Raw genomic sequence first — 14740 nt, forward strand, 5'->3', positions numbered from 1 at the left:
GTGAAACGTTTTGATGTGCAATACACGGCTGCACATAATCACTTCACTTCTGATGGGAAAATTCATCCTTGAGGCTTGACTGTAGGTGCCAATATAAAGTCTGACTCAAAAATTCAAAAGACAAACAAATCAATCATGCATGTGTCATTAGTGATGCATATAGGTATGTTACCAATACCTACCCAGTCATGCACTCTAACCATGTCTGGCAATTGCTTGTGATGGATTAATGTGTAGCTACTGTAGTCGATCAAGATGGATTCAGCTATATGTAGAATCAATCCCAAGTAGTATATTACAAAATATACTGCTGAAATATTAATACAGTTAAGTAACAAGTGCAATATTTCCATATGAAATGTTGTAAAGCTAATGTAAAAAGTTAGCCAAATTGAAAATTATTGTGCAAGCCTAAAGTACAGCACTCGCATTAGGCTTTAAAACTTGGATAAATGTACTTTATTAAATTAGTTTTAATTAATCGTAAGAGTTGTGGGGAGGCATGAAGAGGTTCGTGAGGGACCAGGGCAATGAGTTTGCACTAAATCCTGAGAAAACCCACACAGAAAAGTATGACGCTACTGCAAGTGCATTAACTAAATGATTAATGTTGCAAATTTCCAAAGGTGTTGAAAGCAGAAATAAACCCTTGAGGCTAAAATTACAGGCCACATCATTTTTACTGCACTTAATGTGCATTTGCACATAACCACATACAGTACTCAGTATGTCCCATCAATGTCACTCAGAGTGAAAACTGCAGGTCTGCAGCCAGCTCGCCGCTTTTGGCTTTTATTAAGAAAAACAGTAAAAATTAATAAATAAATAAAGTCTTTCTCTGCAATAATTATAGTTATCATTCTTTGACAAAATTGTGAAAACCCCTATGAAATTAACCACATTGGAATGAAAATGGGGATCAGTGAAATGGAACAATCATTTCTCCGATCAGTACTGTAGGTGTTAACTCTACATCGTAAAATGTCGTGTTCTAAAAATTGAGTTGTCAGAGGGGAGCAGTAATCAAGCCCAGAGGCCAATAGTTTGTTCATTCATGTTATTAAATTCCTGAAGGAATCTTCACACATAATTACATCTACGTGCACCTGGTGTGGTGCTACAGCCTGTACTCATACACTGCACTTCTTGGCTCCCTGTGGGTACATCATCAAATAAAGCTCTGACAGACAGCTTTATTCTGATAAATGAGAAAGTAATCATCCTCCAAAGCGGCCTGCTTTTTTACAGGTACAAACATTTAGCATTTTTACTCAAGCTAATAAACATGTTTTCACTTTGAGGTGTTATTTAGGCCAATTAATGAGATGCTTGCTTCAGTTATGTAAGTTCTGCAGGTATCTGCAGTGATCATTGATCAGAGCGCATTTTATTTAATCCAAAAGCAAAAAGTGAAAATAAAAAACACAGAAAGGACCAAAATCGATGGTATTTCTGAAAGATAATTAACTTCATTGTTCAATAGTGCAGTTTAACGTCCATGCTTAAATAAACAAATTCACACTAAAGTGAACAGACTGAAGACTCCTGCTGCTTCTGTTGTGCCCATTTCTCTTTCACACAACAGACACTTTCTCTTCTGTGACATCGACTAATAATTTGGAAAACAGAAGACAATTTATTTAACAGCAGGCTGCAAAGCAGTTCTTTGGAAATATTCCTTTTATTATTTTTTTAACAACAAGTATTTAGAAATATAATAAAAGTCAATTTATGAGAAGTTCAGTGAAGCACACACACACAATCTAATTGATCATGACTACAAAGCGCAAGATTTTTTTATACATCAGCCTTCCCTAGGTGAGCTTGAGCCCACTCAAATTGATAAAATAAAGATTTCTCATATTTGACACAACCAGAAGTAAGTTGATTTATTTAGGAAACTTTTCAATTTGAACAAAAACAAAAAAGCCAGAAAAACTGTAGTTAGCATATAAGCTAACTATACATGTACAAAACAGGTTTAATCACCAAACAACGGATTGCTTCATTAGTTTGTTTATAATAATGTTACTAAAGCAACAGTTGAATGTTGAGGTCATCCACTGGGAACAACAGTTCAATTGGGAACACTCCTCACATTCCTCAGTAGAACAAACCAGTGTTTGCATGTTACTTTCTTCCTCGAGGTGAGATTTGACTCTCAGCTGCATAAGAAGTCAAATGTTATGAAAGACTTTTCCTCCCATGATTTACCTTGCGGTTTAAAAAAGAAAGGAAAATTCTACATAATCATGCCCTCTGGGTAGCAGTATATTTTTCTTAAGACGTATGAGAAAAACTTCCTCATCCTTGAATACCAAGAGATCATATTCTGTATGTGTGATGTATGTTCTCTTTAAGTAAATCAAGTGCTGGTTTCAGTTTACTGCCAGTTGTTTAAAGACATTCTCTTTAGTGTAGATTTGCACCACAGCTGGATCTTACATATTAATAAATTCATTGTTATTCAGATGCTACGCTTTAATATGTTCACTTGGCTCTCTGCTAATATCCTGCAGTTTGGCGCTGGGCAGACAGTCTACATTTTTAGAGCTTCTTCCCTAAATTTGTTATTTTTACACTGCTGCGGAGGCAGTAAACCAAAACAATAAAGCTAACTAAAATACTAAGGTCTGATGTCGCTGCAGCTTCCCTGAATTATTTCGCTTGTAGTTAGATTTCATGGACAGTGCCATTTTGTGAAGATATTTGTCCTTGTTCTAGATTAATAACACATTGCTCAGTTTTAATATTTTAATAGGGAAATGACTGCTTATAGGCCATGAATCTCTCTGTCCCCCAACTGGCCAGATGTTGTTTAAAGGAGCTTAAATGTACACTCAAAGATAGAAAAAGGGTAAATAAAAAGTATTTAAATGCTTTGGGTTGTTGGTTTTTGTTCTTTGTATTTTAACTTCTGATTTCCGCAGTGCAAATAAATTGCAGGTACTGGTTGTCTGCAGCATGGTAATGTTCCCCTTGTCTTTCAAGTTGAAACACAAACCTTTGTTGTAAAGGCCTGACTGACTTTGTTCCCCAGTGTTATGTATGTATTTACCATCCATAATGTACAGTTGCATGTTATGGAACAAGATTAAAGTTCACAGTTCACATTAGCAAAAAAGTGCGCGACAAAAGGTCAGACACACAGAAAATGTTGGCTGTTAGTACTCAGTGGTCTTTAAAACAACTGGAGAATCACAATCGATTTTTTTTTTTTTAATATAGAAATTAAAGTTAAGTTGCGGCGTTGAGGTGTTGGCTGCACCATGTCTCTACAGAAAAGCTTCATTGGACCTTAGCAAAAATCCACTGAACAAAACATATTCCTGCACTTGGTGTTTTAATATTGGTGATGACGAGGGCGATTAAAATCTCCCACAGCTGTCCTTTTAGCTTAGGATCTGGTGACTGCAAAAGCCAAAGGTTATTTCATATGAATTTTTATATGCATACATATATATAGTTAGGTAACTGCTTTTAATTGCATGCCACATGTATTATTATATTATTATCATTTAATTTTATGTCTTGTACATTTTTTTTATTATTTTATTTATGATTAACAACAAAACTAAACTGGCACATAGCAATAACATTATATTAGATTTTCACAGGATGAATTCAATCAATGTTTAGATATTTTAAAGGGGTCAAACAAAAAACATACAAATACTTGATGAAAGTTTAAAACTCTGAGTTAAATTTCAGGTGGCACATAAGAACTTTGTAAGCGCTGAGCTTTGTACCGGTTTACAGAGATGACTTACAATCTTTAGAACCCCAATACCTTATAAGTATCATTTGGAATACAGTGTGACTCATAAACATGCCAGGAGGCCTTTATGTCAGGCATGATTCAGTAGACCACTTCATCATAAATCAAGGAATTGATTCCAAATGTTTCACACTTTGGCTTCAACCTCTTTTATGCTGGCTTCATCTTAGAGTGATTTTTCAGATCTAGAAACATCAGGTTGAGGTTTAAGTGGAATGCAAAAAACTTTAAAAAAAATAAATAAATAAAAGAAATAAAGAAATAAAGCCCCCTCAGTGTGAAGTATCAAGAAAGAATGTAGTTTTAAACTTGCTCTGGAAAGTAGAGAAGCATTTCGTCATTTTTTAAAATATTATACGTGCTTTTTTTAATTACACAAATACATTCAGATACTTCCTTTGTTACACGTTGCTAGGACTGGGTTGAACACCCTTTTTGCCTTCAGAACTGCTTTCATTCTTCATGGCATAGATTCAACAAGGTGCTGGAAACATTCCTCAGAGATTTTGGCCCATGTTAAAATGATAGCATCACACAGTGGATGCAGATCTGTTGGCTGTACATCCATGATGCCAGTCTCTCATTCCAACATATCCCATAGATGCTCTGTTGGACTGAGCTATGTGTGAGACTGTGGGGGTCATTTGGGTACAGTGAAAGGGATGAACATGGTCAACAACAAGCTCACTAGGCTTGGCATTTAAACAATGCTCAGTTGGTACTAAGGAGTTCAAAGTATGCCAAAAAAAGATCCATACTTTCATGTTGTTTACACCAAATTCTGACCCTACCATCTGAATGTTGCACCTTTAAGTGAGACTCATCAGGCCAGGCAATGTTTGTCCAAGGTTTTTCAGTCCAATTTCGATGATCCCATTTGAATTGTGGCTCAGTTTCCCAATCTTAGCTGACAGAAATGGCACCTGGTGCCATTCTGCTGCTGTAGCCCATCTGCTTTAACTTTCCTTGTATTGTGTTGTGCTCTTCTGCATACCTTGTAACAAGTGTTGATTTGAGTTACTGTTGCCTTTTTTACAGCTTAACACAGTCTGGTTATTCTCCTTTGACCTCTGGCATTAATAATTCATTTTTCAGCAGCAGTTGAAATACTCTGATATACCGATGTTGGCATCCAAATGGTGCCTGCTCATAACATTATTACTATTATAATAATAATAATAAATATGCTGTCGTCTCATGAACAATGAAATAACAGCATTTTAAAAAGCTGGTTATTATTTAATCAAAGCATAAAAGACTTTAATGCATATTCACATCACAATACATTACATTTTGTTTACAAACAACTGTAAAATGACAACAAATATCATGTTCGATGTGGAAGGTGGGCTCCATTAGACTCAGTTAGTGTGCATTTGAGCAACATAATATCATAATTATCATATCATATTTGATAAGATGCCGTACTTTTCTACATGTAACTGAATCAGAATAGGTGAAGCAATATTGACGTGCGTTTTGTGAAGCATTTCTTTTTTCTTTTCTTTCCTTAATGAGCTTCTGTATGTTGTTTACATGATCAAAATAAAGTGAACATAAACAAACAATAAATGTAATTAAACATCCTGATGATTTGATCATATCTGGATAATCTGTTGTGAAAGGAGCAATCTTTATTATCAGTGATTAGGACCGGTAAGTTCACTCTACGACACACCGGGCTCATTTATTTAATGAGCCAGAACACAAACAGCAAACTGTAAACCACACAGGGGCCCTGGACCTGCTGTTGAATAGTTAGGATGTCTGCTCGGAAATATTTCCCATGGTATACTGTGGGAATAAGACCTTGCTCACTGTAGGTTTACACTGAGGCTCCAGGGTAGGCTTATTTAGGGTGGACTTAGAGTGACATTCCAAGACGATAGGTGGTATTAGTGTTTCAGAGGGTCCATATGACCTCAGTCTGTCTACAAGGGAAAGGTGTTGTGTGATAGAAATTTCACACAAAATAATGCCTTAATGGATAAAATGTAAAACAAAAATGTAAAAACAACAACAACAGCAAAAAGTGACCATGGTCGCGATTTTTAAAAATATGTTATCACAAGGCAAATTATCTCACAATCTCAGGATAGCCAACATGTTTTCTTATAATGAAAAGACATTTTCCTCCTGTTCTTGAGAAAACAAAGACTCAAATTAATTAGAAAATTATCTCGTGATCACATGGAGAAATATTTTCTTTTGCATAGATTACAAGGACATTATCCTATTATCTGGATAACTTTGTTATTTCAAGATATCAAGATTGAAAGAAAGCGTCACAAACCACAGCTTATATCAGCTTCTCACAGTATCTGCTGAAAAACTTTGTAACTCCTGGTATTCGCTTTATTTATTGCTCATCTTTTTTTTAGCACAAGGGAAAAAAGCAGGTAATGAAACTTGTATAATTAATAATATCAAGTTTTAGATTTTAAATGTATTAAATACTGTACAATGGTGGACTGGCTTAGAGAGATAAAATATTTGTATACATGTGGCGGCAGTTCCCATCTCACAATCTGAGCATGAGTTGGGCTACAGCGTAGATATCATAAATTCAACTCAGCACATGTGATCGCTACGAGTGAGTAATTTTTGGTGAAAAGAGTTAAAGCACTGTGATTGACCTTGTGCAGACAATAAACAGACAATAAACCCTGAGGCTACTCAGCTGTGCTGTTCTCAGTACTTCCCCACATCAAACCACTTTTCTAGACCAGAGAAGCTCCATTTCTGATGAAAGAATTTCACTTCACCGGGTCTGGGTACTTATTGTACATTTACGCAGTCTGAGGCAGTTGTATGTGTGTAATGAAGTATTTGTATGGTGTGAGGACCAAATACACAGAAAGAGAATTTAAAGAAAAAGCAGGATTTACATAATGGTGAAAAAGAAGTGCGAAATTTTGTCACACCATATAAAAAGGTTCACTTATATAACTGAAAGGATTTACATGTAAATGACTCTGTTTACTGCTCCTCATATCTCCTGAAATCTTGTCCAAAGATTAAGAGTCACACCTGTTTTAATAAAAAGCGTACAACAAGTAAATAGCATGAAAATAGTCACTATTACTGGCTAACAGATTATATAAAGTTACCAGTCTTACAGGAAGAAAAGTTATTTCATCTCTATAATAAACCACTGTTACTGCCAGTGTTAATGATGTTTTGTCATACTGTTAAAGGAAATCCTGGCTCCCACCTCTATTTCGAGTAAGCTTCTTTTTTATTGACCTGCTATGTTTAACGGTTGATTAAGGAATGGGAATACGAGCTTTTAAATGTAAATACAATTCACACACACTCACACACTGTACATACAACACAAAGTGAGGAGATTTTTGAAAGTCTATGTGTAATTTGGAAAATGTATGCATAGTTTTGACTCTGTGCATCCAATATGTTACATATCATATGCTTGATTTCAACACTGGATTCTTTAACAAAACTAAACTATAAAACTATAGACACGGTCTTGTTCTCCTCACATTAAAAAGTAGCTCTTTAAGTGTAACAATACTACTTTTTTCCCCACAATCAATATTATCACATTGCTTAATGTTCACGGCCTCTCATCCTTTTTCTTATCTTTCTTGCACACAGATGCCAATTGTGACAAGTTTAATTTAGGAGCTGCATTCCTGAACCTGTGACTACACATGAAATATGTGAAAAACACTGTAATGCTAGTTTAAGCTCGAGGGCCTAATATAAGTCAGTTATTAGAGCTTCCTCATTTTAAACTCCATAAATTAAGCAACAGACACTAACATTTACTCCTGTAATTTTCCTGTTTGATTTTCTAGAGCAGTCTGCGTAATCTGACTTGGCTTTAGTTTATACTAACCGCAGTTTTTCTGCTGTGAGAATATTTTTGTTACTTTTACTCTAAATTCTGAAAGGTGCAAACATTTTAGAGAATAAATAAGCAAAGTTTGCTTGCTCAGAATCTGTTAGAGGACACTGAATAAATGTATTTATTGCTCAGCTGAAGGTTAATGATATAATAAGATGCATCGCATAGTTGTTTTTTACATGAATCCTAGCTATACACCATAAAGCAGTTCACTGGCTCTGAAGTTGCTATTAATCTGAGTTTGCTGTGGAACTGAGATGAAAGCTTGATGAACATCAATAATGGTTTTAACAAATAATATAATTAAATGCCCTCCATACAGGCTACATAATATTATAAACCAAAACTCAGTAATATGCCTCATAACACAAGTGGTATTCTCCATTGTGGAATGGTGTTTTAATGGCAAAGTATCAGGCAAAACATCAAAATATCATGGCTTCACCCTGCTTTACATAGCTCCTCCTGGCGCTTTTCCCTCTACAGCATTTTTGCAAAAATGCCTCCGTCTTCCTATATACATTGATATGATCTCATTATTTTTAAAGACTGAGTCAAAGGCAGTTCATAAAACTACATATGAACGCAAAGGGTGGGTCTAAACGAGCTTTGCATAACAAAAGGTCACCAGCTAGTATGCTGTGGTTAAAGTTCTCCTCATGAGGCTCTCAGATGGGATCGAAAGGGGATAGGCTCCGCGGTCTGTATCACATTTGCTGAAGTTTCTGAGTTCTTGAAACCAACTTGCTCCAAGAGTTATGATGCTGAGGAATGTCGGCAGTGTTAAACTCCAAAGTTCTTTCCCTGTGCGTACCTGGGAAGGCAAAGTGCCAAACGGAAAGAAATGAAGGGTCCATTCACCCAAGAAGAAGAGAAGAAGATGGAGGTGCATCAAACTGTCATCCAAGTCCAGGAATTTTATGACGACTTCAGGTTGGGAGGATCTGTATGGAGCTTTGAAGAGAACATATCAGACTAAATTAGTAATACTGAAGAAGCAAATATTGCAATTCAGTGCTGCAGATCCATAAAGTTAGGAGACTCAAAAGAGACTGTGTCATTGTGGCTTCACTTCATGGTCCCCAGTGTGGGATTATACAGTAATACAAATTGCCTTTATTTAGACAAATGTGCTGTATCCAGAAGCACACAGTACAGTAAAATCAGATACTTGACAGATTTATTCACCAACCTCTTTCTTCCCATTTTAAACAAATGCCCAATTTACTAAAAATATACTACAAGTTTCTGCTTAAAATAAGTAGGAAGAGTCAAACACTTGTGTATATGTTTTGTGTCTATTTTATAAATTAGCACACTGTCCATTGATCACAGCATATTTAAACACCAGGAATCTATTCAAGCTACAGTTTGTTAGAGAAAAGTGCTTGCTCTGGATTTGTGGTGGCCCACTACAATCCTAATTTAGATTTGTAAATGTCACAGCATTTTCCTTTCAGTATGAGAACCTCCCTCATGCTTGAAAGTTAACTTTTGACTGTCCAGGCTTGTCAAACTGAAGGAAATTTCAGCTCCCTAACAATTACGGGCAGTTCCAAGAAGCAGCTGATAGCACTTGTTTGTGCAGCCTACGAAACTTATGAACAGCTATTACCCTGCACTTATGTGGCGATTTAAAGTGCTGCATGCTGCTGAAGTTCAGGCTTTTCGCCCAGTGATTTATCATGGAATGTTTTCCGCACAGCTATTGAACAAACTGCTATTCATCAGAGCTGCTTGAAATTGTGTTAGCTGGTCTTGAATCATCAGCAGGAGAAAATCGATTTCTATCACTACGTAAAAAACAAACGTAAGGTAAGCCCAAAATAAATTAAATGTCAATGACGAACCACTGGAAGAAAAAGTTACCTATTCTGTCCGATAACAGGCTAGACGATGTGCCTATCAGTTATATTTATAAGAAAAAAAGTACCAGTCACACCACTGCTCTAGAGAAACCATCCATCTATTTTCTTCCATCTAATTCAGGGTTGAGAGGGGGGCTGGAGCCTGGAGGGGGCTGGAGGTGTCATAGCTTGAGAGGCGGGGTACACCTGGACACGTCGCCAATCTCTAACACAGAGAGACTGACAACTACTCACATTCACATCTAGGATCAATTTCGAATTCCCAGTTAACCTAACTCCAATAATTGCACGTCGGAGAACCCATAGACCCGGGGAGAACATGCAAACTCCACACAGAAAGGCCCCAGTCAGAGGGTGGAGTTAAGCCCAGGGTCTTTTTGCTGTGAGGCAACTGTGCTAACCACCTTGCCAACATGCTAGAAGATGTCCACCTAGAAGAACCTAACTCAATACTGGTTTTCTTGTTAGGTAGTGCAAGCCATTGCTGAAAACATATTTTACACGAAGCGAAAAGTCTGGGTGTTTTTCTCAAACTGTGTCCATGTGAGAATAGCACAGCTGTCCAAAGCAACTGTGCGGACATATTTTTTGTCCTGTGGGCTCTAAAGGCAGCACCGTACAGATAAACCAGAGTAATTCAAGTGCAGGATCTGGCTTGTCAGAAAGTAGAACTGCTGACAATGTCAACATTTCTGTCTGGGCATTTTCTGAAGTTCATGTTAAATTTATTATAAGCCTCTTGTCAGCACAAGGTTTACTTCTGTCACTCTTTAGGCTCATTTATGGATGCAATCAAAATTCACAAAAGTAGAGAGAGAAAAAGGATTGTCTCAATATCATTTTTACAGAAATAATCAGACTGACCTTGACAGACAAAAATCACGACACTCCGGGTCTGCATCGGTCACAACACAACGGCAGCGCGGTGTCTCTGCCCCCTCGTGTTGGGACGGCTGAACACCACGTCGTTTTCGCTGACGTCCTCTGTAGTTCGACATTCCGTACGGCACAGTGCGCCTTAGAAGGACAGAGAGAGGCCTTTTTTCAGCATTTAGCAACAGATGAGCAAAACAAAGCAAAAATAATAAATGGAGCAGATACATCAGGACCTTCACACTGTCAGTGCTCAAACCCTACGCAGAAAAAAATTTGTTTTAAGTTTTAATTATTCATTTTAAAGCAATTTTTAAACAACTACATTTTTCTGTTCTCCAGTGAACCAGGGAACATTTGTTCTTTTGACAATGGAAAATGCAGCCAGAAAGGTCAGTGAAACTGAATAAAAAACAAACCTGACATATGACTTCGATATATCACATTTATAATGTCAGCATCCATCACCATATTGTCTATTCTGGCCCTAATCCTCGCATCTGGATAACATTTAGATTCCAAGTGCCAGGTAGGCATCACTTCTTTTCTTTCTCTTTCCACTCATCTCTTTTCAACCATGTGTGATTGATTCTGTGAAAAATAAGGATCTATATAGAGGCCTTTATATCTTTAGGACCTACGAGGTTCTGGGGAAGGGGGGGGGGGGGGGGGGGGGTCTGCTGACAATGTCAACATTTTATTGTCTGGGCATTTCTGTATGACAAATAAAAGATTCGTTGAATTGACAGATAAAAGCCTTTCTTTTGTAGATTTGACAGATTATGTCAGACTGCCTGCTGCTTATAACTGACTGAGTACCTACAGTGTTGCTGGCATCTTGCTGGGCTGCCTTTACTGTGTCTTTTTCCACTGGAACTTCAGCCTGTGTAATTAACTTCAGGGTGAAATGCATTTGAACCTAATACCTGTTCAATCTAAAGTCGGGGCTGTGAGTCAGAGATCACGCTCAATGTAGCGAAATGCTGTTGTCAGCTGGGGCAGTTATTCCAAAGTGAAAGAAGGGATTTGAGGAAAGCTTTACTTTAAACACTCTTACAATGTGTAGGATCTTTTTGATCAAACTTGTACACACAAATACTTCAAAGTTAGTCTTGTAAGCAAGAACAAAAGGATGGAACATTTGGGATTTCTCCTCTAACTAAGGGTTTGCTATGTTTTTGTTTCAAAAGCATCGAATCCTTTTGGGAATCTTCTGTTTCAGTGCAGTGCTCCAACCATGTAAGAACAAGTTTTCAACACACACACATAATGCACCTAATACTTGCTGCAATAGAGTTACTGGTATTATTTTCACCTTTGTGTGTGTGCGTGTCCATGTAAATATGTGTGTAAGGACACGCCCACTATAGGAGAAACTGACATAACAAAAAGGTTTTAGAACTTTGGCAGGTGTTTGGGCATCTGCCTTTACCTTACTTTACAGATCTTTAGCTGAACTCAAACTGCAAGTGGCAGCCACAAGTTAGATGATGAGTCCTATAGCTGGAAATAAAAAGCCAGCTAACTAACTGAGAAGAATATTTATCTGTAAGACTTCAGCCAAAGAGGATTTGTGACTAGATTGGTTTGACTGTTTGTCCGTTCCTGAGCAGGATTATTTAAAAGTTATAAAAAGTTATGAAAATCTTACTAAATGTGGTGCTTGGCCTAACTTAAAAGGAAATCTGAATTTGATGTGCAGAATTTGATACTGTTGCGAGATCAGACACTTTACACCAGTGGTTCCCAAACTTTTTTTGTAGTTGTTTTTTTGTCCTGTGTAATAATATTCAACATTGCTATCAATACATTTTTCAAAAAATGCCTCTCTGTGCAAAATGGGTTTAAAAACATGAACAACTGTGGGATACTGTTTGTCCATGATTTGAACCGAGGGAACAAATCGTGGCAGGTACGGCCTGATATTATTTGTATCCCACTGTAACTTTACTGTATAAAGAGCCAAAATGTCAGGAGTAGGTATTTATTACAACAAGTGTTTGTGAACTAAAAATCAAGAATGTGGGATACTGTTTGTCCGTGATTTGAAGAGCCCAGCGCATGCTCTCGAGGCAGGGAAAACCAATTCTGCAGGGGAGACCTACCTTGGCACTTGTGCAGGTGAAACCAAAGAGAAGATATGCTTCACCATATTTTCTAGTCTTTGGCTTAGAATGAAGTTGGTTTGGAAACATATTCAGCGATGCTTCATCTCCTGCTTTGCGTTTGTGTGGGCGCCCCGTGCTAGCAGTGTCCAAGCGTTGTTTTGTTGTTTCCCTTTTCATGCCGCGCTCCCCCTGCAATGGCTCTGCGCCCCCCCTAGGGGGCGGGCCCCACACTTAGGGAAGGTCTGCTTTACACCATGTCTTCACGTCAGATTTTTTCAACAAAAAAAAAAAATCTGAAACTAAACCAAATCCTTGGTAGACGTATAGCATCTTAGACTGCCCCTTTTTGTATTTGTAGTTGAGATGTTTGCTGCTGACAGCAAACATCAACTCGACTCCTTTTTTTCTCCTGCCATAACTTTGACAACTTGTCTAAGAAACACCCCTTATCAAGTGTTTTTCACCAGTTAATAGCAATAGTAAAGGCTATAGCTATATAAAGCTAAATACATAACTTAATTAACATAGAATCAAATAATCATTAAAGATGTAACAATACTTACTTAATTGTTCCCACATAATCTGTTACTACCCAATCCTAAATATATCTGTCAAACCATTTCAGCCAGCGCAATGAAGAAATCTGTCATTGCATTTTATCAATAGACAGACTTAGGCTATGACTCATGGCGTGCACGGAAAACACAATAAATGCACTAACTTTGGTAAATAATATCCTCCACCTGCCTGATTCCAAACTCTTGCAGGAACACTGGCAATCTGTTGGGCCTGCCATCACTTGAATCTGGTGCCTCGGGGTGGGTAACTGGGTGTAACTGCAATGTGTGGTGCCTCTAGTGCACGGCTCCTATTTCAGTTGCAAAAAAAAGCCACGTGCCAATCTTCGTCTGAAAGACTAAATTGCTACTTCTTATAACTCCTGACAAACGAGGAGACGTTGTGCAACCTCTGGGATTCTTGCACAAAAGCGGATTGAACTTAATAAAGCGTGCCTTACTCGGGGGTGTTGATCCAGATGATATCCAAGTGGCAGTAGTAGACGCACTCTTTATCCTTGTAGGAATAGCAGGTGCAGCGCTTTTGTCTGGACTTTGCTTCTGTTGTCTCAGACAGCTGTGAGTCAGCGGAACCCCGGGAGCCAGACACCTTTGAGTCCAATTGGACCATGGCGCGGGACGCCAAGATACCGTTATTAGAAGCAGCTATGTTTAAAAAAACAAAACAATAAAAAATAATAGTAAACAGCTAAATCAGAAGTTCTTCATGAATAAAAAAGGTACTGAGTGCATTCATAAACAACCTTAAAAAATAAATATATCTTATTGCCTACCTTGCAAGACAATAACTGCCAGTATCTTGAAAAGCACGACTCTTGCGAGGATGGACAGCATCTTTGCCATGTCTCAATATATTCCACAAAATAAAGCAAACGCCTGACGAGGAGGCAAATTAATCTCCAACCATCATCGATCCATTAACTTTGGCGCGTGTCCGTGTGCAGTTCATGTGGTCCGCAGATGAAAAAACAAGTGTCGGAGGACGTCGTCTTTCATTCTAATGACTTCATCCCGTAAATCCTGCACCTGCAATTTTTACACTGAGGTGAAGGGAACGTGTTTATTCTAATCCAAGCTTCAGACTGCCGCAGTCGCAAAACAAGTGCGGTCTTTGGAGCGAGGCGAGGAACAAACCCTTGAAGTCGCTTTGCCTTTTAAGACATGCGGGACTTCGGAGGGTACACGCCCACACCTCTCCTAGCACCCACCCTCTGTCAGATGCAGCAGCAGTGTATGTATTTACATATATGCCTATTCATACTTATTTATTTAATGCTTTTACTCGTTTTTACTGGACACCTTTATGAATAAATCAATGAATGAATATTAATACTCTTGAATAGTAATGCTCTTATAACCCATAAAAAGGTATTGCTCAGTGATGGATAAAAGAGACAAACGTGGTCTTGATAGTGAAATAAGTCCTTCAGCTGCACTAATCAGTGCTGTCCTGTTGCCACCCACTGACTGGCGCATATTATCCATAAGTTGAGGGTATGAACTCAACACACAGAGACCCCACCCCAACTAGGAGACTGAAGCCAGGAGCTTTCTTGGTGTGCTGCCCAGAACCACTTATCACTTTTTGCTATTTTCAAGTTTATAGTACAGCTGATTTAAACAAACCCACTTCTAGGCCATCTTGGTGTTGCTGCCACACAGGAAGT

At 38.0% G+C, this 14740-nt stretch overlaps 1 protein-coding gene across 1 annotated transcript; it reads right to left on the minus strand.

Moving 5' to 3' along the window:
• Window positions 1–5010: 5010 nt before the first annotated feature.
• On the minus strand, window positions 5011–14246 carry edn3b (endothelin 3b). Its single transcript, XM_082518424.1, has 4 exons — window positions 13847–14246; window positions 13514–13718; window positions 10379–10531; window positions 5011–8600 (listed from the first exon to the last, which is right to left on the minus strand). The coding sequence occupies exons 1-4, from the start codon at window positions 13914–13916 to the stop codon at window positions 8576–8578; spliced, it is 453 nt and encodes a 150-aa protein (XP_082374550.1). The 5' UTR covers window positions 13917–14246; the 3' UTR covers window positions 5011–8575.
• Between the last annotated feature and the right edge of the window lie 494 nt (window positions 14247–14740).

This window comes from Aulonocara stuartgranti (genome assembly GCF_965226115.1).
Source record: "Aulonocara stuartgranti genome assembly, chromosome: 20".
Taxonomy (NCBI): domain Eukaryota; kingdom Metazoa; phylum Chordata; class Actinopteri; order Cichliformes; family Cichlidae; genus Aulonocara; species Aulonocara stuartgranti.

Excerpts from the sequence above, each read along its gene's own strand:
- edn3b (XM_082518424.1), bottom strand. The coding sequence starts at position 13,916 with ATGGCAAAGATGCTGTCCATCCTCGCAAGAGTCGTGCTTTTCAAGATA. Across the intron at positions 13,719-13,846 it reads GGCAGTTATTGTCTTGCAAG|CTGCTTCTAATAACGGTATC; the intron begins GTAGGCAATAAG and ends TTTTAAACATAG. Across the intron at positions 10,532-13,513 it reads ATCTGGATCAACACCCCCGA|GCGCACTGTGCCGTACGGAA; the intron begins GTAAGGCACGCT and ends TGTCCTTCTAAG.